The sequence below is a fragment of the Xiphophorus hellerii genome, chromosome 16, assembly GCF_003331165.1.
Source record: "Xiphophorus hellerii strain 12219 chromosome 16, Xiphophorus_hellerii-4.1, whole genome shotgun sequence".
Classification (NCBI taxonomy): Eukaryota; Metazoa; Chordata; class Actinopteri; order Cyprinodontiformes; family Poeciliidae; genus Xiphophorus; species Xiphophorus hellerii.
In genome coordinates, this window is record NC_045687.1 from 22,065,959 (window position 1) to 22,090,948 (window position 24,990).

General features: G+C 38.9%; 1 protein-coding gene and 1 long non-coding RNA gene across 7 annotated transcripts in view; one reads left to right on the forward strand and one right to left on the reverse strand.

Moving 5' to 3' along the window:
• plppr2a (phospholipid phosphatase related 2a) overlaps window positions 1–24,990 on the forward strand; it is a 49,507-nt gene that overhangs the window by 4,272 nt on the left and 20,245 nt on the right. For 4 of the 6 annotated variants that reach the window (XM_032587927.1, XM_032587930.1, XM_032587926.1 and 1 more), the window contains exons 2-3: window positions 4,586–4,694; window positions 22,634–22,822. In XM_032587927.1, the coding sequence (XP_032443818.1) occupies window positions 4,626–4,694; window positions 22,634–22,822 (258 nt within the window). In that variant the 5' untranslated portion in view covers window positions 4,586–4,625. Of the gene's footprint in view, window positions 1–4,585; window positions 4,695–22,347; window positions 22,823–24,990 lie in introns of those variants that run through there. The other 2 variants (XM_032587932.1, XM_032587929.1) reach the window with 1 other exon arrangement.
• Window positions 65–22,694, reverse strand: LOC116735813 (uncharacterized). The gene is made up of 4 exons (XR_004342440.1): window positions 22,526–22,694; window positions 22,319–22,453; window positions 822–969; window positions 65–567 (listed from the first exon to the last, which is right to left on the reverse strand). It is a non-coding gene; the product is annotated as an uncharacterized LOC116735813 (long non-coding RNA).

The window sequence follows — 24,990 nt, forward strand, 5'->3', positions numbered from 1 at the left end:
TTTCCCTGAGCGATAGATGGATTATTAGGAGAGGTTCATTTTCATGTGACCTCTGAGAGTCAAATCAGATCAAATCCTGCTGGACTGTTTTATTCCACCTGCTGTTGGTTTTATCAGTTTCAATATATTTCTTTTTACATATTGTCCCTAGGCCTGTCACAATAAAAATAAATCAATTAGTCACATGATCTACTCTGATCTAACAACATAACTGATACATTTACAATCATGGTAATATGACACTGAATACAATGAATTAAATAATCTTTACTAAAACCAAAGTGCCCAAATATCAAAGTTTCCAAGCAAACTGCATGTCAAAGTCATAAAAACAATGTTTCACCAGCTTTTCATGTAGAACTTGCAGTCAAAATTCTAAATCTCTGTCGTTTTCTTCCAGCAATGTCAAATATTGAAGTTACATATTTTTCAAAACTTTATTGGAACCCCAATAGCACATCTTAAACATCTGGGCAGGTTTAAAACTTAGTGAACAAACAAAACCAACATGGATGAGTTCCGAGTTGGTTTCAGTCCTGAACTTCTCTAGAAATCATCAGAGGGTTTCTGGAAGATAAAGAAAGAAAAACATGTTTTAATACATGAGATAAGCAGCACATTAAACTGCATTTATGTCAGTTAAAGACAAGCAGGATGAAAAGGACAGATTTAGTGGACAGACACTCTCTCTGACCTTCCTTCGTTGTAGCTGTCCTCCTGTCTGTCTATTAGAAATGGACAGAACAGATACAGAGAGACAGGCAGAGAAAAAGACAGACAGGGAGAGAGATGGAGTAAGAGAACTGATTGTGTAATTTTACCATTTTAAAAGTTCAACTGGTTCATGAAGGAGGAGAAAGGAGACACACAGGTTCACTGTTGTGTTTTGCATCAGTCGTCCTGTTGGTTGATGTCACTTTTCCGTTTGCAGCTTTTGTTCTTCTTTCTGGGTTGAGGTCTATGAATCATCTAGAAACAGATGGGAGACAGTTTAAAATTACCCTTTTGTTTTTTTAAGTACATATTTTTTAAGTACTAATCTAAAATATATTTTCGTACACAAACACAAAACTGCAATACAATGTTTTTTAAAAAGCACTCACCCGGTGAAAGTCATTGTTGGCCCACCCTCTGGCCTGTGAACATTCGCCTCCAGCCGGTAAATATCCCACAATGCAACTGTACATTAAAAATTTACAGTACAGCTGTAAATGTCCGCACGTGATCCAGCGATCCAATCACGTCCCATATACTTTCCATACGTATTTCAGATCACAGGAAAAAGCTGTAGTTTCAAAACCCAGCCACCTTACTGTATTTTCTTGCTGTAGTCATTTGTTACAGTGCAAACCTTTTTTTATGAAAGACATTTTTGTTTACAGAAATTTCATTTTATTTGTTGTTTTCTTTATTTATTTTGAATATTTCAAATGTCTTCCAGTTCCAGTGTTTAATGTTCATTAGAATTTAAAGTTTATTGATCATTGAGAATGTGTTCTTGCACCTTTATGGCATTATTACTATTAGAACATATTATTACTTGAACATGGTCTCAAAACAACAATATTATCGTTTATCGCAATAATTTCTGGGACAGTTTATCGCCCAGCAAAATTTGTTGCACAGAACAATGTGTATAGAATATGGCTTTAGTTTTTTACCTTATTGAACGTAGGAATTACTGTGGGTCTCATCACATCTGTCAGTCTGTCTGTCTATTTAGCTAGCTAGCTATAGATATTGAGCTTCTATCTGTCATATAGCTATAGATATCAATCTATCAGTCTATCTATTTAGCTAGCTAGCTATAAATAGCTAGCTTATCATCCATCCATCCATCCATCCACTTAGCTAGCCATAGATAGCTTTCCAGATAGCTATCTATGGTTGTTGGGGTAGCTGGTCTATTAAGGAAACCCAGACTTTCCTCAGTGGGGATTCCCAAGGCATTCCCAGGTCACAAGTGATACATCTGTAGTCCCTCGTATGAGTTCTGGGTCTGGTGAGGAGTCTTCTACCTTTAATTTGTGCTTCAAAATCGTCCTAAAAGACGCATCCAATAAACATCCTGATCAGATGCCCTAAACACCTCAACTGACTCCTTTCAATGAGAAGAAGCAGCAACTCAGAGTTGAACTTTGACTGCGCCCTCTCTGTAAGGATGTGCCCAACCCGTTTCATTTGCTCCATCTTGTTGTTTTGGTCATTATCTCTATGTAATGGCTCGGGCTTTAGATGGACCTGTAATTCTTTGCCGTTTTGCTCAGCTCTGTATCCACTACAACGGCGCGGCGCTTGTGTTACTGCTGTACCACTCCACCCGGCCATCGCCTGTGAACAAGAGGCTGACATACTTTGACCTCTCCCGCTCGGGGCAGACACTGACCCCCTGACCCGAATCATAATCTTCCGAGCTAATTCTTCAAACGCGACATGATGACGGAGGGTCTGTGTCAGCCTCCAGGGCCCTCCACGTGCTTTTTGACAGCAGCGAACAGTTTTTTTTTGACACGCTAATCAAGCTGCAAACTTGCCAAAATCTGTCATTACTTTACCTGTACTAACCGAGTCAGCTCAGCGGGCTGCAGATACCTCAAAGGAGTGTAACTTAAACTTTAATGATACTATTCCTTTGAAGGAATCATCTGCTTATCAGATATTAATCAGCCGCTTCATCTTAGGCCCATTGAGCCTTTTCCTCAAAACATAAGTGCACCTTTGGGGAACCTGCCAACGCCAAACCCTCTGACGGGCCGAAGTGTGGGAGAGTTCCCCCGTGCCGCCTCACACCGAGCCAATGAAACACAAAGTCACATCTCAATTGTTCTCTTGAGGTGACGAGACAGCAGCCATTTTCCCCTCTGTTTCACCATCTCTTCCTCTGTCTCTGTTGGTTTCCTTCGCTCGAGGTTTCTGCTTGCTCGCAGTGACAGCTACTTGCTTCTTTTCTTTTCTTCTTTGGAAAGGAACAAGTATCACACACACACACCAGTTAACCATGAAAGCAGCTGTGGTTGGCACGTTGTGATGTCCTGAAGGCTGCTAAGAGCCAGGTTTTATGTTTTATTTATCCCGCAGGCTCATTTTTCTTTTTCCTCCGGCGGAGAGGGATTTTTGAAGAAAAGCTCTCTAACACGAAGCACTTGTAGCGGTTAGCCTTACAAATTCTGGCAAACAAAATTTTTGTAAGCGTGACAGCCACCATCGCGCAGCGCTTGTCGTTGGCAGCTTGCGCTGGTCTTTAAACTGTTTGCTTGTGGGATCTTCTTCCTTCCTGATGCTGCGAGTATGGGCCGAACACGAAGCAGAGAAGCAGAGAAGCAGAGATATTTGGCAACAAAAAAGAAAACACAAATTGTTTTGCATTTCAGGAATATGTGTAGAAGCTCATTAAAGCCGAATGTGAGAACAGCAGAAGCTGTTCTCACGTTTGGCACAGAAGCAACTGAATATGTCCGTTGTACATTATAAAAGGTACGCACCCATCCACTTTTTCATTTCCGATACAGATATCTGAGGTTTAATGCGACAGTGCTGAATTGACTTAAAACGTTTCTGTTTTTTTTTTTTTAAAACACAGACATGAATGTACCCAATTACAAGTTTATGTGGTAACTCAGCACAATTAAATACACAAATAGCTTCACAAACTTGGTCAAACATGCAAAAAACAACTTTAATTTGTTCAGTCAGTTCAATTAGGAGTAGAACTGCCAATATAAAATAAAGAAACTGAAACTGACAAAAACAATAAGTTGAATATCTTGTAAATCATGTAATTACAACGTGTAATATATCATGTAAATAATAAGGTGCAACAACCTGTTTTCAATGGTTCAAAAAGTGAAATCAGGACTTCTACATATAACATAACATAAATAAAGCATGATGTCGCTCAGAGCACAAAGCAAGCACACAATTAGACTGAATAGATCTGCCCTTATAGATCAGACACATTGTCACAGATAACCTGATTTAGAAAATTTTGCAATGTCAGGGCTGACACTAATATTAATATCGGATTGGTGTATCTCCACATAAGACTAATTTGAATGTAACAGAGTGGGGATGTTAGATCTTTTTATCTAATATTTAATATTTAAATTAAATTAACTTAGAACCATTTAAACGGTTCAGTGACACTGAGCCCTTTTAGGTAGCAGTCACACTGTTCAGTCTGCTTTATTTTAACTCTAGTTCGTTTTCCTAGAAAGTCCGGTTCGTTTGGAGAGGTGTGAATCCACAACCGAATTCTGATGTGGATGAATAAAGCTAACTCTGGTCCACCTACAAACCTATAGGTCTCTGTTGGACTGATGTGAACTTTGCTGCGGTTTGAATACCTGATTGTCAAGTGGACAGAAGAGAGCTCCAAAAGCAGGAGGTGGACTGTAGCGCAGGGCATTCTGGGTAAATACAACCAAAGCAAAAGTGCTAGTCTTATACTAGCAGGAGAAATGACTCGTTTTTATTTTTATTTTTTATGTAAACTCTGTGTCCTGTTTTCATCTTTCATCTAATTTCGCTTCAGATAGAGACTTCTGACTGGCTTGCGCGTTCACGTGTTTCCCTGTTTTGGTCTCAGGTTAAGGGAAGTGACGGCTGGGCCGGGTCAACAGGGAGGGATGGCGCTGGAGGAGAAGCCTGGTGTAAAGAGCAGCAGCTCCATCGTTCCCTGCTTCCTGTTTGTGGAGGTAAGAGCTACCATGCATTTCACATAAACACACAGCATGTAGATCATCTCAGAGTCGTAGCATCTGTTGTCCATCACCTGTTTCCGTATCTGGACAGTTCAAACTTTTTGCCACTTGGGCCAAAATCGTGAACTGAAAAGAACTCGCAGCACACACACAAAAAAAAGGTTTTAGAAAATTGAAAGCACCAAAAATACTGTGATTTTTTTTTAACCTACTCAACAATAAATTAAGCATGAACTATTTTAATTTAACAATAAAGTAAGCATAGTTTTTGTAAAGGCGGAATGGCAAATTTCTTGTTAAATGAAACAGACTGCAAAAACACAGAATATTACCAAGCAGTTTTAGCCGAGTTTCTAGTGCCAATGTCTCAGTACATTTGGAAAAGACAAAAGTAGCTTACAAGGAACTTTTCAACAAAATATTGGAGCTTGTTTTAACTCAGTAATTCATTTATACTGTATATAAAAAGTACTGATATCACTGGCAGATTGCAACATGGAAAAAATGTCTAAGGGAAACAATCTTCCTGTGGAACTAATACTTCTTTATCACTATTAAGTAATTATTGACTTAAATTAAGCTTCTATATCTAGTTGAAGAGTTATTTTTAAGTTAGTTTTGTCTTCTTTTCAGAAGCCAAACCAGAAATATTTGTTAAGATTTTGCTTCACTGTTTGCTCGTTACTTCGGTCTCGTTTGAAGAAAACTGAAAAAAGATTTCAGTTTGAAGGCTGAAACTGAAATCAGCCTTCATTTAAAAAAAAACAAAAAAAAAACAACTTGCTGTATTTAGATGTTTTAATACATCAATTTAAAAGCAGATTTTGGTGCTTTTAGAGCAGGGGTGTCAGACTCAGTTTTGTTTTGGCCCAAATCAAGATCATGAATGCTTTTAAAGGGCCGGTTGTACCAGAATGTATCGATAAAACCTGTTCACCAAACAATTAAGATATCAATGAATTCTTAAAATTAAATAATACTGACCTTCTTTTCAGTCCCTCTAGGATTTTGTGATTCTTTTTGTGATTTTTTTTGCAATAAAAATCAAAGTGTTTGTGGTACTAATTTGGAAATATTTGTGATAATTGTGCTTATTTATGACGATAAATACAACTTTTTATTATTCGCTGTACAGGTCCTGGACTATAATCTGACTTTTCTTGAGGCCGAGGTAGCGGTTTAGTACAAGTAAGGAAATATTTTGACAATTTCTGGAAAAAAGCTGCAATAAACTCCCAGTCGTTGCACTAAAAAGTGAAGGGACTTGTTGAATTTGTATGAATTTCCACAATAATTGTCAAGAAACTGGAGGGACTGATTGATATAATTTGGCAGTAAACAGATAAAAACTGCATTGATTTAATTGATAACATAATATTTAAGCACAGCTAGTGTTTATTCTAGAATCTAGAGAGGGCCACATAAAAAGCTACAGTGGGCCAGATTTGGCCCACGGGCCTTAAGTTTGACACATGTGATTTAGTGTGTAAGTCAATGAGTAGATGTTATCGCAGATAGCATCGAAATAGAAGGAAAAGTTGGAAAAAATGATCACTTTGTGTTTAAAAAAAAAAAAAAAGTAGATTTGAATATAAAAGTCGTAGTTTTGTCCTAATTTGCTTAATTTTTGTGTTGGGGATGGAAATGCAAATGGCCGCCAGGCCTCACTTTGAACACCCTTGTTCTGTGCACTCTCATCCTGTCAATGCAGCAGACGTTTTCCTCAGGGACAATCTGAGATTTTACAGTCTGTCTGACCCTCCAGCTTCTTCTCCACCACTTTCCTCTTTTCACAACTTGTACAACCGTCGTCTCTGGTGAATATTTCAGGACCAAGAGACGAGTTGGCGACAGCCTGGCTGACGTTCTCGCGAGTGCATCACACATCCTACGATGTTCCAGCACCAGTGACTTCTCAGCAAACGAGCGACAGCTGCTTTAATACTTTACGTTTCATTTGCAAACTCCATAATTCATTCAGGTGGTTATGTTGCAGACCGACGGATTCAGGGTTCTAACTTGGGATTTGGAGTCTTGTTATACAGACAACGCCAGACGTCGGCCTCTGTGGTGGACAGAGAGTTCTCGGACTTGAACGCTGCTACATCTCTCCTCTGAATCGTGTTCTCTGTTGTTTGTGAGAGCGGTCAGACGGATGACTCAGAGGGCAGAGGAAGTCCCTGAGCGCTCTCTGCTCTCTAAACTAGAACCTGAGGTGGAGTGCGGTCGAGATATAATGTCAGAAATACAGAAATAAAGTACATTGCTATATTTTTGTTGTGATCAGAGATTTATGGCCAGTTTCACTAAAAGCTGTTAAGACAGATTTCAGTTGATTCTAGTTTCTCTTTAAAACCTTCAGCTTGGCGTTGAAACAGGATTTTGCTTGCCTCTGCTACTATTGTCGTCTAAAGAAATGCACCATGCCAGGTCAAAAACAACCAATCGGAGCAAAGGGGATGGCCTTAGTGCTGTCAGTCATGCTTGTGTACGCGCTGCTCAATGTGCAATGTCGGAGAAACAACTTACCATTCCAGGAACACCGTTTGTCCACTGTCATTGGTGGCTATGCTAACTAGCCTCAGCATTCACAGCAGGCTTCGTTGTGGTGTAAAGGCTGTAGTGTAGCAGAAAGAAAAGGGGAAAGTATGAACAGTGAGTACACAGGCCTGATTGACAGCACTAGGACCCTCCTCCTAGCTCTGATTGGTTCTTTTAGACGGAGAGGTGTGTTTCTGAAGTTAGCAATGGGAGAAGGAAGAGGAGCTCATTTTAATCTGTTTCATAACTGTCACCACATACTGATATTTTTAACAAATATGTAAAACGTATTTATTATTATTTTTAAATCAAAGTTACAGATTTAATCACTTTCAAACACAACTGCTTCTGATGTTATGGTAGCACCATGACATGTTTGCTTTAGTAAACTCAGAAAATGCAGGAAGATGATACGCTTCTAATAACATACATACATGATGCCTAAAAGTCAAATTATATTTCTAATAGTAAAAAATGTTTCTATTATTTTCTATTTCAGACCTGATTTTGGATCGTCTAAGAAAAATTTATTTATTATTTTTACCCCTCCAGGGGGTCTTTTTGTGGGCTCCAGTGGCCCTTATGCGAAAGTAGGCTGACAGAAAAGGGGGAAGACATGCGGCAAATGTCGCCGGGTCCGGGAGTCGAACCCGCACCGGCCGCGTCGAGGACTCAAGGCCTCCAAATATGCGTCGCGCTAACCGCTACGCCACTACGGCACGCCCAAGAAAAAAATTAATAAATTCAGACGTGGTTTTAAAGTATTTTCTTAGCCATGGATGTTTCACACAGCTCCACGTGTCGGTACCTTCGGAAACAATGCAGTGTAGCGGCCTTTTATTAGACCGCTTTGCCAAATGCCTCCCACACATCGGTGCTCAGGTGTCAGTCGGTTCGTCTTTTCACTCCACATAAATGAGTGTGTGTGTGTGTGTGTTTGAGAGACGGTGTATTTCTGTCTGTTTGTACGGTGTTAAAAAAAAAACCTTGGCTAAAGAAAGAAAAGCAGCTGCTAAAGTCTTTATACAGAACTGTATTAAAGACAATAGTAGATAATTCTCTTTATTGAATAGCATTAGTTGAACAGTAATTGAATTTACCATCTAATAATTTTTTATCATTGATTTAGTAGTGAAGGATTAGCAACTTATTGTTAAGGGTACAGGGAGATGTGCTTCATTGGTGAGAATGTAAAAGATTTTAATGTAAATTATGTTATCTCTTGTTTACTTGAGATAAACAAGTAAACAACCTCGTCGTGGTTCAACGAGGTGTGTCTCTGTAATATTCCATCTTTTTCTTTGCTTGTCTCTGCAAAATGGAGTTCGTTGCATCGAGTCAAAGTAAATCCTGGGGTTTGGTAGGCTGCCTCATTACTCACACCCCAGAGCTTCACTGCTGCTGATTGGATGTCAGATTCCATCTTAAGAATCTTCTTCTTTTCTAAGAGAGGATTTTCTAAGCCCTACATCTGAAACACTTCACAAGATAAAGTGTTAAAAAAAATAAATTGTGCACTTATCTCGTCCAACTGCTGCTGCTGCAGTTGTTAAAGTTGCGATGAGTTTGGTCAGACTCTGAAAAGAGGGCATCTGTTGTTTAATTGGAGAGAAAGTGAAGTTTGTTGGTTACTGAGGATTTTTTCCCCCCCAACATTTGGGGTTTGGATGGAAACCTGACTTTCTCTCTGTCTTTTACTGTAAATAACAAAAATCACAAACAATTTGATCATGGCAGACACCACTGATGTTTCCTTGAGCAGATGTTGCTGCATGAGTAAACCAGTTCACACTACAGGCGTACCTCACACTACCGCTTGCCATACATAGACATGCTGCAGCGTGATGTCACGCGTGCAAGATCACGCCTTCCAGCAGGAAGCTGGAGGGCAAAGAGGGCAAAGCGGATCATGATTACCCTTGGTTTTAGCTGATAAGTTGTCGACATATTGCACTAAATCTTAAATGTATGCGTGATGTGTAAAGGGACAAACGGGATGCAGTGCTTTGCTACTGATTGTCAACGCTACAACAATTAGATAAGGTCAGAAAGACGTTTTAATTAAAAAAAAGAATTGGTGACAGAGGAGAATGTAGGTCAGTTATGCTAGCTTGACTTTGACAACTATGCCATGTAGATGTGCTGCAGAATTCAATGTGTTTTGGTTCAGTTAAAAGAAATAAGGCGATCCTCACACTCACTTTCTGACAGATCATTAGAGCAGATGGTTAAATTAGCTAATCAACCATCACTGTGTCCATATGGTCACTTAATAATCATAAAATAAACATCAAATCTGAAAACATAAAAATGCCACAGACTGAATGTTCTGTTCTTTGGGTGGGAAATGTTTATGTGTGTGTTTTGGTGCTGAATCCCGGTACATTAGCAGAGCTGTTATCAGTCAGTTGCTATGGCAACAGGTCTCTGTGACCTGTGAGGAAAAAGAAGACGACGAGTAGTTATGAGTTTTTCTTCAACATCAACACTCCAATGAGGGCATTTCGTATATTTACCTTAGTGCGACCAGTTTCTCCAAAGTCTGTCGGTATATTAGTACATTGCAGGTTATTCCCGTCCAGTGGATGCTGTAGCCGCTCTTCCATCACAATTGGTGGAAAGTTTTGTACCATAGATTTATAAAGTCACACCTCGCCATCTGGCCTCAAACTTTGGTCTCGTCACAGATTGGTTAAGATGTTGTTGCTCGAGGATGATTCTGCAGATCAATCAACAAATCCAGTCTCCTGCAAATCAAGTCATTTTCGTGCAACGCCCGGCTAGGTCCGGCTGACACCAGTCCTGAGGTTGTTCCAAAAAACAGGGAGAAACCGTGCAGGATCTGATTGAGGTACTGTCCGGTATGGCGAGGCCCATGGAGAAAGGGTTTTAGTTTCCTATCTATTTCCAATTTTTTTCACATTTTGGCATGATGTTTTGCTTCTCAGATCGTTTGGCCTACTCCGTGTTGTCAGACGGGTTCTGCTTAAATAACTTCTTGATTCGGCAGATCCGGAATTGATCAGGCCTGGGTGTGGCCAGAGAAACGGAACTAAAAATACGATTTATGACTGTTCATGATTGAACAAGGGGGACAACATTTTCAGTCGGAGCCCGGTTGATTTCAACTGGTTTCCCCGACCCCCCTTTGATAAATTAAATCATCGTTTAAAACTGCTTTTGCCGTTTACTCAGATTGTCTTCGTCTGATACGAAAACATGTGCAATGTGAAACAGACAAGCTGCTGAATGCGTTAGTGAGGAGCGGAGCTGATTGATGACCGGCCCGCAGAGGGCAAAGGTGCGACTGTCGATTAAACACGTCGCTTGGCGCTCTCGGCGAGAGCGCGAGGTGACAGGGATCCATAACAACCACGAAGGATGCCGGCTCTTTTATGCAGCCCTGCGCTCCTCATCAGCAGTTACCATGGCAACCAATCAGCCAGACTCTCTCTTTCTTCTGACTCCTTTCATCCCCTCTGCCCTAATCACAAGTCACAACCTCTTCTTGTCAGTTCAACCCACTCAGCCATCTTGCTCTCGTGGTCCGCTCTGTCCTCTCCATTTTGCTGTGTCGTTACAGATTTCTCGGTGGGACTCCCTCCCCGAGAGCACTACATGCTTAATCTGGGATTTTAGCATTTAATCCAGTCATTCAAAGCCTAAACCAATGTTTCTGTATCAAACTTCTCTTGAAGCATGGACTAGTTTGAATCATATTCCCCGACACTACAGTCATCTTACTATGACTTTGTTTTTTTCCCCAATAAAAAAGTATTTTTGTTTAAACAACAACTGATCAGAATCTGCTTCATCAAGACGAAGGTCAAGATTGCATGCAAAAACAAGAATTTTTTTTCAACAATGAAACCTCAATGTTATGCTTGAGGCCAAGAGTGAGAATAAGACAAACTCTAATGTGTTTCACCCTCAACAAAAATCCAACTGACTCATTCATGCAAATGCATGAATGTATACTGTGGCCCCAGGCATAATAATCTGGCAATAGGAAAATACATAAGCGATAAACAGAAACATTAGTGCAGAAGAGCAGAAAGTCAAAAGGAGGGACACTGGAGACATATTTAGAATGATTACAATTCATAAACTGTTTATTAGCAAGTTCTAGTAAATTAATAGATTTTCTTTTCTTTTTTGATTCCATACAGACATAAATGTTCTCCTATTGCAGATTGCTCAGCACTCTTTGCTGGATTAGTGTGGGTGAAAACATTTCATTTCCCGTTTAAACCACCGGTGGACAATTTTTCCTCCCCCATTTCCCTAGAGTACCTGTCCTTAAAAAAACAAAACAAAAAGAGACCCCAGAAAATTAGAGGCTGTGTGTCTTCTAACACTTTTTAGTGCAGAAACGCTTGTTTAAATAGCAGTCATAAGACGCTGCTTTTGTTTCTTTTCTCCAGTCATTTACCGTCAGTTCACAGGCATTTACATTCATTTGTAAAGATTCGATGGATTTCCCTTAACCCTGATACTTTGTCTAATTTAATGTAGAAAAGAATATTGTAAACATCCACTGAGTGGCGCTGTTGTAACATGACTGAAACGCCACCGTACTATTAATTACAGTTGTATTTTTTTGCAAATTGAGCTTTCAGCCTGTATGTATGCATGTTTTTGAGGCAAATTTCAAGTATTGGATGATTTGAAGTGAGAGGAAAAGGAATGGTTTCTACTATTTGTTTTTTTACCAATGACAATCAGATAAGTGTGACATGTTTGTTTTTCTTTTTGACCCAACATCGTGTAAAGCCACTTGTGGCTGCAATTACAGCTGCGATGCTTTTGGACTATGCCTCAACCAGCTGTGTACATAGACTCCTTCTTCTTAGATTATTTGCATTTTGATATGAAATAGATCATTTGTGAAAAGATCGATCTCTTACGCCTCCTAAGCTGCTGCTTGAAGAAATGTACTGCTGCGACCAAAAGCAACCAATCAGAGCCAGGAGGAGGGCATTAGCGCTGTCAATCAATCTCTTGTACCTGCTGCTAAATGTGCTAACGACGGAGAAACAATTTACCGTTACAGAAACCGTCTATCTTCTATCTAGCCTTAGCATTCATGGCAAGAAGCTGTATTGTAGCAGAGAGCAAGGGGCACCATTGAGCAGCACTAACACAACTCAGATTGACAGCGCTAAGACCCTCCTCCTGACTCTGATTGGTTGTTTCTGGTTAGTACTGGGAGATGGCAGAGGAGATCCAATTTTTTCATATTATCCATCTCATGCAATACTGTCACAACATAGTGACAGTTTCCATAAATGCGTAAAAACTATATATTTTTTCTTTATAAAAATATATATTTTATATTTTTTCTGCAGCTTTATAAGTAAAAAGAGTGCATTACTATTATCACTATTATTTACCAGAACCCAAAGGAAAGCAACACATTCTCTCCTGTAAACACACCTGATTCATCATACTAAGTGTTCAGTCACACATAACTCAGCAGCAGCACAGCCACACAGTGTCTCCGCTGCTGCTCTGCGCTCTGCCAGCCTCTCTGTGATATTATTTATTGACAAGGAGGGGAGAAGTGTCACGGACTGCAGACCGCACGAACTGGCAGACAGGGTCTGGAGCTCGGGGCCAGGTAGTGAGCCAGTAATGGCTGCTGCTGCTGCTGCTGCTGCGGCGCTGCAGTCTGTTCTGTGTGATGTGCACACACAGGCTCTCCCCACGGGCACGTGAGCTCTGCAGATGTGTGCCTGACCCGGGTTAAAGCATGCAGAGCGTTGAGAATCTGATGCCATCTGTTTTTTTTTGTTGTTGTTTTTTTGCTCTTTACACAATGATTGCAACCCCCCTCCCCTCTTCCCTGCATGAGACGAGTAACAGAGCAGAAAACAACGTTGACTTTGTCTTTTTTAACACAACCTTTTCTTCCGGTCCCTACTCATAAGAAATTCAGCAGAAAAGTTTCCACTCTGCTTTCTGCAGTTGCTTTGTTTCACCTTTTCCACATTTTTATTAAAATGCAACCTTTTTCCAAACCACGTAGTTTCTGTTTCCACTGATCATTTTAAATATTGTACTGCTGGAAACCTCAAAATCGATTGATTATGAACTGTAACAACTATGTATTTATGCATTAAAACCACATCACTCTCATTAAATTAAATACCATACTGTCATCAATGTCAAATCTTAAAGGGGCAGCATTATGTCAAATTGACTTCTTTGAGCTTGACCTCATTTCATGATGTTATTCTGTCATCAAAGACATACCCAGAGTGTTGCTTTGATTCTTTCATGCATGTTTGAGAAGCCTTTCAATTTCCATGGCAACCATTCAGCTCTGCAAAACGCCCTGGTGGTCCTAGCTCCGCCTTTGACGACGAAGCTCCTCCTCTGAACTGCCCTTTCCAAGCTTCTGAGCTTCCCTCCTCCACACCCAATTCCACTCAGCTCCTTCAGACTAGCCAGAAGCAATTAGCGAAACACTCTAGTATCTGCTGAGCTCATTATAGCAGCAACTTCTCAGAGAAACGCTGGTAATAATGTTGCTAAAGGGTTAATAGAGGAGCCATGTTGTGATGACTTCCTGTTTTAAAGAGACAGAGGCCCACTTTCAAGGCCTTAAGTAAAAAAGTCAAATTTTTTAAAAGTAATATTTCATATATGCGAGTTTTCTGCGTGGGTGGTGATGGTGGGAGTTTGTGACTTTAAACCTAGTGAGGGAAATGGACTCGACCTTCCACCAAACAATAGAAAATCAAGCTCTCCCAACATCTGTTGTGCTTTTTTCTGCAGCATGTAGGAGAAGCTCAAAACGTCAGCTCAATTATTTATTGTGTTCTGCTGAGGCCCTTTTGTCAGGTCAGGTAGAACATCTAGTGTGTCATGGAAGAACACAAATGCCCATTAATGGAACTTACGTACATTTATGTAAAACTTATATACATTCGACATTTCTTTTTGAATTACCCTTCAGCATTAACTCTGCCACTTTCCCAACCTTCAGCCCGGTCCCATCAGCTTAGTTTCTTCCCTCTGCAGTACTGCCATGCAGCTCAGGTGCAGTGTGGCATGCGTTGATGGCGGGCTCCTTAATGGACAGCCGGTTTCTGATGGAGGACGCCTGAGCTTTCCCATCCTGCTGCTCCGTACCGTCCGTCCATAAAACACTCTTTCCAGGTTCTAACAGCACCCTCGGAAATAAACATGTAACCAGAGTAGATGCAGGCTGATATTTTCAAGTTTAAGAGTTGGGTTAGTGATGGGTAAATGAGGCGTCATGTATCGTTTCGACCCGTAGCAAAACTGCGTTGACACTGTGTCGATACTGCTTCACTGAATACTGACACCTGCTGGACATTTAAAATCCCTACAGGCAACGCAGTTCACAGACTGATTTGATGACCTAGTCTATACAATAAGATTTAAGTCATTGTATTTTATTGTATATTATATATTGTATTAAGTCATATCTTCAGTTAAATTCAAAATATATTTGATATTCTTTGATGCAGTCAATAAATAATGTGAACATGCACCAAGTGATGAAAATTTAAATGAACATGTTTGGAATGAGGATGCTTGTGGACTGTTTTTTTTTCTTTTTTTTCCCACAAATTTTCATTAAAAAAAAAGAAGTTTTTTCCAACATTTTGAAATTTAGTCTGTTCCGTTTTTTTGACACAACTTCTCCTCCTGTAGAAAAAATGAAGTAAACAATACATTTATATGAAATAATTTATAAAAAACAACTGAGTAATTTGTAGACTGGCTGTATACCTGAGTTTATCCAGGTGTATCTGCGACTTCATTCTGATGCCCTATAATGCCTCAGCATTGAGGAGGTGAATTTATTTAAATAAAACAGATTTTAGTGACACTGTATATTGTTCACATAACTTACATCTTTTCTTTTATATTTTGTACGCAGATCTTTATGGATGTGTTTTGCTGGAAATGTCTTTATTTATTTATTTATTTATTTATAGCGGGATTGTCTTTATTTTCCTTTTTTCTGTCTAAAGATTTTTATTTATGGAGGGTAATTTAAGAATAAAATTATGAAATGTATGATTTAAAAGGAGAAACATATGCAACACTTAACCTGCAGAACATAAAATGAAAGTAAACTAAGAGTCCATTTTTGCTGAATTTGGATTCAGATAGATCGAGTAGAAACTGAAAAGAACCGGATGAAATAACAACGAAGTGAGAACCAATACCTTATTTTCTGACGTAGATCAAAATGGTCCCAAACTATGAAACCTTTTGTTTGCCTTGAGGCTCCATAGTTAACACTGTACCGTAAAAGATCAAGAATTATTTTTGGCAAATGCATCCCGCTGACAGATTCGCTTCCTTATAAAGACAGTTTGGCATTTCGATGTCATTTTGAAACAGTTCCTGTATTGGTCACGTGACTTGCTGAAAGCAATACGCGCACCGACACGGGGTTTTGTCTCTGGGCTTGACACATGCACCGACGCTTCGGTGTTGCCGGACCCATCACTAAGTTGGGTGGAGGTTTTATGTCGAAACACTCCAAAGTGATTTACAGCACGCGGCAGAAAGAGGGCGCTGTGGTTCCAAATGAAAAAGTGAAAAACCTTAATATTGACTGATGGGAAGATTTTTGCTCTTCACATTTTTCTCTGTATCCTTTAGCGCGGTGGCGGCTTTTGAACTTTTTCCTTCTGTCATATAACAGAGGCTTTCTTTCAATGATGTTTTTTCCATTGTTCCATATTTTTGGAGTGCTTAGTTGTTTCCATTTTGACATTTTGAAAATAAATTCACCAATTTTGAAAGAAAAAAATTCTCATCTTCCGTTAAAAAGTTTGGGCACTAGGATGGGGCGAGGTAATTTTTGCTGTGTCAAAATTAACTTATTTCAATAAAAGCTGCAACAGAATCACGTCATCGACAACCGGATGTGACTACTGCCAGAAACCACAAAGAAGAAGACAGGAAGTACTTGGAGAATCTTGGCGCAGCATGACTTTAATGACTTCTCGTGTGATCAAAGTTATTCACATGTAATTTTAATTTAGTTTCTTATGCCGTGGAAATGCCGCATTTGCAAAATTGTGTTTTTTCGACAGCAGTGGAATATTGACAAAGTCTTAGGTACACTAGTAATGGAAACACAGCTAGTGACAATGGATGTTCTTAAGGGTCTCAAAATAATTTGGGATGGATACAAATGCATAGCTGCTTTCCAGATTTTAATTAGTAAAAAAAAAAGAGCAAAACAAATATTTTCATTCAACTTTTCAGAACTGTGCTGCTTTTTGTTGATTTATCGCATCAAATCTTATCAAATTTCTTTAAAGTTTGTAAACTATGCGATAAGAAGCTTTAAAAATGTACAAATTCTCTACTCAACTTTTTGTTCCTTCACAATAGGAAAAGTCACAATTTTAAAGGTCGACTGTAGGAGAAAAGGCTACAGCTCTAGGTAAAAGCTCCACCACAACAGTGAGTCAGAGGCCGTCACAATACGCTGGTTGAATGCAGGGGAGGAGCGGCGCTCTGTCACAAGGGAAGACGAGGGAACGCTTTATGAGTCACAGGACGAAAACTCCTCGTCTCAACCCGGCAAAAGGCTTCGAAGCGGCAGAGGAACGCGAACATTTACAGAATAACAGGCGCAAACCGTATACAGTACCTGGAGACTGGAGAGCATACGGTGGGAACACTAACCCTATTAAATATTCTAGAGGTAGACTTCATCGGATTGCTACAGAGTTGCTAAAAACACAGAAGCTCCTCAGTCATTTCTTCACCATGACAACCGGAGACTTCAAAGTACATCTCTCACAAGGGAGGCAAGGATGAGGGAGGGTCGATGCAAATATATATATATACAGTATATACAATATATATATACAGACAAAAAAAATCAACAACAATGAGGCAAAGAAGAAGTAATAAACACAGAAGAGCATCTGTGCATGTGAATACATAAACACTGGTGATATTTTTTCCATACATGCAGGAAACTTGTAACTATGTTACACAGTTGAAGCTAAAGCAACAACTAACCAGGAGTATGTAAAAAAAAAGAGAAAATCTAAATACACATTAAAATCATAAAACACGCCCACCAGCCAAATGAGGAAGTTCACTTTATTCATATGCTTATTAGAATGTTAGTGAAAATAAGCATAGATCTGATTTTATTTACTCTTTTCCTATTAAAAAAGTGATAAGCGTTCCCTAATGCGGCTTAGGGGAAGTCAAATCAGAACTAAAAAAAAGAACCATGGCTGAAAATATTTTTCTGATTTGAAATCGCAAGTGTAGAGAAATTTTGCTATATTTTGTTGTGACAGAGTGCATGAGAGAACAACTTTATGTAGTTGATTAAATTATAACCAAAATGCTGGTCACACAAATTTGATGAGTGACTTTTCACTGAGTTTGGATGGCGACAAACATTTTTTTCTCCTTCTGTTTCACATATTCTCTATGTGCCTGTTTCAAATTCACAAACTATTTTTTTTGTTTTTGTTTTCATGAAAATAGGCTTTTTAAAACATCAGCGCATGATGCTGCTACAACCAGCAAGATTCTTTACGTAGAATCTTGTTTTTGTGAATTTTGTAACCTTAGTGTGCTCGAGTAGTTCACTTCATATTTCACTATACTTTGTGTAATTATTGAGAACTAATCCAATAATCTGTCGTTAGATCCAACAGAAAGATTCTGATTTGCTTTAGTTGTCTGATTTACATATAAGTTGGCATTTTAATGTAGGAACTTGCTTTAGCAGCATATATCAAACATGCTTGGCAACTAAGACAGGAAATTATCTTTAATAGCCGATTTTGTTATGGAATTATATTTTATAAATCTTTCATAATGTTTATAAAATTTGTTCGGTGAACATTGGCATTCTTCTAGCTGCATGGTATTTATTTTACTACATATACTGTAATGCACAAAACGCTACTCTTTCTACCAGGGGCGGATCTACAGGGGTGGAGCCTTGCCACCCCTATTGCCACCCAGCTGGCGACAATGAATAAATAAATAGTTATGGCAAATCGGACATTAAGCGCATGAATATCTGTATTCCGATGACATTGAATGCAACACAATGTAACCTGACACCTACTGCTAAGTAGCGGGGTGTGCGAGAGAAGCAGCATTGATATACCGTACAGACCAAAAGTTTGGACACACAGTTGTGTCCAAACTTTTGGTCTGTACTGTATATGGATGGACGTGTATTACTGGACTGGACATCACGTGACTTATCGTGCGCCACACACGCGCCATTGCTGTCCATTGAGTCAGAAATATCGGTGGTCAGGAAAATACCACAATCACGCAAAGAATCTGAAATAAGGACGCAATATTTAGCGGTTAATTCAACCCTATGACAGCCATAGATAACAAGGTTCAAGGGTTTCACATTTAACGGGTGAAGACAAAGTTTTGATTTAGAGAAAATATTGAAAAAGTGAGCAGCGAGTTAGTTATGCTAGCTTAACTGTTGCTAGCCTGCTATTGACTTTGATAACCTTAACATGCTGCGCAGCTCGATGTGTTTTGGTTCCGTTAGCACCAAAACAGGACAACCCGCACACCAAGTCATCAGTAGAGCAGGAGTTTAAATCAGCTAATCAACCACCGCTGTGTTCAGGCAAAAATTTATTAATAATAACAATATAGACATCAAGCCTGACAACATAATGTCACAGATTGAATGATCTGTTTTGGTGTTTTTGCGTACTTTTTTCTGTGGGAAATGTTTGTTTTTGGTATTGATTGAACGTAATCTCTGCTCTATCTGCTCATTGAGCTGTTGTCTGTCGGTTGCCATGGCAAAGGGTCCGTGTGTAGGGTAATGCCAACACACAGAGTGAGAAAAAGCAGAATAGAAGTGAAGTGGTTTTGTTCTCCACCTGTTTATCAGCTTTATTGCACTTTTATTGCGGCGCACTGCAACCGCTGCAATTATTAAAAGTTAAACCAGCGACAAAACCTGAACTAATTCCCTCTGTTTGTAAAACGTGACGATATTTATAAGAGTCATCAAACTACGGCTCCTACGGCATATTTAACATAAAACTGTTGACCGATATAAGGGAAAATTGACCTTCCTTGCATCTTGACAGAACTAACAGAAACCAAACTGTTTATAGATTTCTATCACGGAGAATTTATGTATCAAACATCAGTTTCCTTAGCTTTATTTTAAATCGTATTTAATAGATATATCTCTGATAATAAATTATGGCGGTACTAATATTTTTGTGATACATTTCTGCTCGTCCTGCATTGGACAAGAATGTTTTAGTTAGTTTAGTTTAGTTTAGTTTATTTCAGACAAACCTTTCACCGACAGTGTAAACGACACAAAGTACATAATATATTTCTTTTAAAAAAGAAAAAAAAAAAAAAACAATAAAGAAACACATCACATCGGTGATTATGAGTCTGAAAAGGAGTATGCTGAAGTATAACTTATGTAGTCATACCCCTTTTCCAGCTGTAATTTATCACAGTATTTTCAATGTCCGATATCCTTTCTGACAAAGGAAATAATAAGTCTAATAAGATTTCCTCAGCTAGATGAAAATAGTGCATACACACACATACACATCTGTACACATGCATATATATATATTTACATATACAAACATATATACGTATATACACCCATATACACACCCATCTGCTTATAGACAAAATACACTGTTATTTTCATACCTTTATATATTTACCCACACCTGCGCCGATATGCCACCTACTTGATGACATCCTACCTAAAGTTTTGGTTCCCAACCAGGATTATCCCCCTTGTTCTTCCTTATAACTTTGAATAATAGCTGCCTTGAGACCTTTCTTAAAATGTCTCATACTTGGACTTTGCTTCAGCTCTTTAGAGAGTTTATTCCAGATCCTCACACCAACCCCCGAAATGCACATTGTTTTCATTGTTGTACGAGCCTTCAAAGTTCTGAAGTTAAGGTTTTCTCTATAGTCATATCCCCCCACTCTATCGGAAAATAATTGTTGAATCTTTTCTGGCAATATTTTATTTCTGACTTTAAACATAATCTGTGCAGTTTGAAACTCTGCTAAATCAGTGAATTTCAATAAATAAGAATCTATAAATAGATTGTGGGTATGACAGTAAAAATCAACCTTATGAACTAAACGAATGGCTCTTTTTTGTAATGTGCATAATGGTTGTAGTAACGTTCTGTAAGTGTTGCCCCAAATTTCCACACAGTAACTTAGGTAAGGTAAAATAAGTGAGCAGTACAGAATGTATAGGGCAGAGGAGTTTAAATATTTTCTAGCATTAGCAAGGACTGCAATACTTCTTACCAATTTAGATTGGACATATCTTATATGAGGTTTCCAACAGATCTTGTTTTGAATCAGTACTCCCAAAAACCTAATTTCAGTCACTCTCTCCACAATCATATTATCAATTTGTATTATTAAATCACTCTTCTCTTTACACTTACCGAACAACATAAACTTTGTTTTATCTAAATTTAGTGACAATTTGTTAATATTAAACCACTCCTTCAGTTTACATAAGTCTTGATTCATTTCAAACAACATCTTTCTTAAATCTTCACCCGTGCCAAAGATGGTTGAGTCATCAGCAAATAGTACAAAATTAAATCTCTTAGATACCTTACATATGTCATTTATCAACATAATCTGAAAACATTGTGTCCAGAAAACAATGGTTTTCTGGACACAATGCATCACAAACAGGCGCTGTCCAATCCAGCAATACATATCAATTAGCAGGAGTTTGAAAGACGTAAAAATAATTAACTATACTGCATTAAGAAATTATATTTAATCTTCAGTACTACATGAAGCTCATTTTGAAACAATGAGCTTCATGTTTCTTAATTTACTTAAGTCCAGTGATAGGTCTGTGTAAACTAAATGTGAGAATGAGATGTTTATATATATATATATATATATATATATATATATATATATATATATATATATATATATATATATATATATATATATATATATATATATGCTGCCACCCCTGAAAAATCCTTGACCCCTCTTGCCACCCCTTAGATATTTTTCTAGATCCGACCCTGCTTTCAACCAATCAGATTTTTTTGCCACACACTGCATATCTTCACCTAAATAGCAGAAAAGTTGGTCATATTCTCAGTTAATGTTGTGTTAGCCTGGCCATTGCTAAGCTATTCGATTAAAATCTCGCTCCACAGACAGTCTGGGCTTTCTTTTGTTTACAAGGATTTCCTAGATTATCTACCTGGCCAATCGGTGAACAGAAGGAAAAGTTATGAACGGCGATGACGTCGATTTCTTTGGGGTTGTTTTAGAATTACAGTCCGCCTGCAGTTTTTCAATGGTAGTGGAGGAAGTGAATGAAGCCGTTCACTCCGTGTTGGCCACACTTCCAATTACTGAATTAACATTTAATAATTGTTCAGCTTGGACTTTCCTGACACATTAAACACATCGTGGTCAAACGTTAGCGATTGGGAAAAATGTTGTTACGTTTTTCCCAATCAGTGGGTATACTGTCATACCCACAAGCAAAACAGAAAGATGGGTAGACCAGTCATTTGAATATATCACAATGTCATCTAGATATACCCGGCAGTTTGGCACATCTCCCAGTACTTTATTATAAACGTCAATAGAGTCCAAGCTTCCAGGAAGCACTTGTTTGTTAATAGCCGAGAAGCAAGTGTAGCTGGTTTTTTACCAGACTAGTTTTGTGTGTTTATATTTTAGATGCGTTGTCGCGAGCTGGTGTCACGTACCGGGTGTTGTGTACTTTAACACGTTGTTACAACAAACGTGCCTGGCTCTGCGCGCGCTGCCCAGAAACACAGCCGCGCTGGTGGGAAAGTATTTTTGGAAGCACTTTAGCAGAGACATCAGCTGACGGTTTGAAGCACGTGTCTGCAGAAACATACTTCACCACACGCTCGCGCGAGTCGCGCCACACGTATTTGTGTGTTCCGCACACACACACACACACACCAACACACACCCCCACACACACACACACCCACCCCCCCCCACACACACACAGCTTCTACAAATACACTCACAGCTCAACAGTAGTAGGTTCCGTGAGTGCCAGCAGCAGAAAGGCTCTCCCCCTCTCGCATCATCTCCGTCCATCCCTGCCTTGTTTTCTTGCTCGTGCTGTTTTCAGAGCTTCTTTGATGTTTTCTTTAGTCAGTCTATGAAGCGAAAAAGCGTCATTCTTACCCCCCTTTTCTGTGTCAGATATAAGCTCTCACTCTGCCTCCTACCGGGTCCGGGTTTCCTATGCATCTTCTCCCCGTGACTGAGGGGAGCAGGGACTCGGTTCTCCCCTCTTCCTCCCACGTCCTAACGCCGGGATAATGTTCTATTTCCAGCTGGTGATCATGGCTGGGACGGTGCTGCTGGCTTACTACTTCGAGTACACGGACACCTTCCCCGTCCACATCCAGGGCTTCTTCTGCTACGACAAGAGCTTCTCTAAGCCCTACCCCGGTCCGGACGACGCCAGCAAAATCCCGCCGGTGCTCGTCTACTCGCTCGTGACAGCCGTCCCCACGGTCACGGTAAGAGTTGGATTGTTTTGGATGCTAAAGTAGGAGCAAAGTATGCTAAACAAAAATAAATAAAAAATGAATTATTTAAAAGAAAAGTTCGAGTAATGTGATAGGTCTGTTTTCTGTGTTTTCATTCGGAGTTGGGTAGTAACTAGTTACATTTACTCAGTTACATTTGAGTTACTTTCTGGAAAATTCACTTTTTTTGTTGTTTTTTTACAATGGTGTACTTTTTACTGTTACTTGAGTAACTTTATTACGAAGTATAAGTACTTCTATTTGAGTAAAATTCCTGTACCGTGAGTAACTACGTTGAATGAAGAGCAAGCAAGTTTTAACCTGAAATTCACCATAGACACACACCTGCAGTTCTTATTCACGTTTCTTAAGTCTTGGATTTATTTTTTTCTTTTGACTGATTTTTTTGTTTTGTAACTATGTTATTTTTATGAATTATGTTCATTTTAGTCTTTAACCAAACCCTCTAGACATAGAAAAACATGAATAGTTCAACCTTGTAGATGGAGTAATTTGAAGATTAAAATATGTTTTCAATTTTTTTTCCTGTTCTTATAAGGTTTTATGAAAATGTTTTAATATTACACTTAATATAAAGGATGCTCTAGTTTGCTATTTTGTTGTTTTTTGTTAATTTTTTTTTACAAGTGTTGGCTAGAAAGGATGTAGTTTTCTGACATCCTGCAAAGAAATTCAAGCAGAAACTTTCCACAAACTCACAAGTTCAATGGATGCAAGAATTGTGCAGGTGATATAAAAGAAGGGCTCCTATGTTAACATGTAACTCGGTCTGTTAAGATGTTTTTGATTGAAATAGCTTCTGATTTTAGTACATGTGATCACTTAATGCTGCACATTCAAAGAATGACCGTTTGCAGTTCTTTATAATCCGTAAAATGTTTAGAAAATCTGCTGTGCATAATAATTTGGAACAGTGCATCTTGAGTTTTTGATTTTTGAAAAAAAAAAATACTGTTCTCATTAAAATCAGTTAAATTTGATTTATACTGTAATAGTTCATGACTTGAACATTATACTGACCATCATTTGCATTGACCATTTAAGAAAATCTGAGAAAATATCACTAGCATAATAATTTGGAACACGGTGTGAATGTCTTCGTAACTTTATATTTTCGTTGTTCTGATAATGTAATTTTTAAATATTAAATGACATTTACTGTTACTCAGTACTTGAGTAGACCTTTTTGCCACGTGCTTTTTCACTCGCACTTGAGTCATTTCTTGGATGGCTACTTTTTACTTATACTCCACTTAAAACATATTGAAGTAGTGCTCTTACTTGAGTACAATTTTTGGTACTCTATGTACCTCACCTTGTGAGTCACGCAACAAATTACGTCCTGCTCAGAAGATGGCGAGAGCAGATCTGCGGGGTGCGAGGAGGTCGTCCGTGTGTGTGTGGATGAGTGTGTGCGGAGATTAAGGCACTAAAACAACAGTCAGCGATGACCGCACAGAGACGTGATGAGAAGAGGCAGACAGGTCATTAGAGGAAGAGCTAACATGAGAGAAAACGAGGGAGAGAAAGAGAGAGAACGAGCGTGGAAGTGTGAGTGAAGACAGAGCGATAGTGACAGCGAGCAGATGCTGTCTGAAGAATCGGACTCAGAAGAAACAGATGCAGAAATAACAAAGGTGCCAAATTACGAAAAGACCTGGTTCACGTTTTTGAGGTTTCGTCACAAGCTTCAGTGGATTTTAGCGCCATTTTGCTTGACATTTCAGCAAAAATAAATACATAAAGTGACAGAAAAGTGATGCATGGTTTTCTAAAATTTTCACAAATCGTAACCTATTTTTTTGTTTTCGTCCCTCCTGAGCCAATTGTTTATAGAACCATTTTTTTGCTGGAGTTGCTGACCCACAAGCAACATTTTTTGCTCGTTGCTTTTTTACCAAATAACTCAAACTCAGTCAGATTGGATAGAGAGCGCCTCTAGACAGAAGTTTTCAAGCCTTTCCACAAATACTTAACCAAATTCAGGTCTGGACTTTGACTGAACCATAATATCTACATTCCAATTAGATGCACTTGAATTTTAATTAAGGCTGTCAGAAGAAAGATGTCTGAATGAAAATGCAGACTTTTACATTTACTTTGTGGTTTTCCTTCCACTTCATGTTGGCATTGCGGTT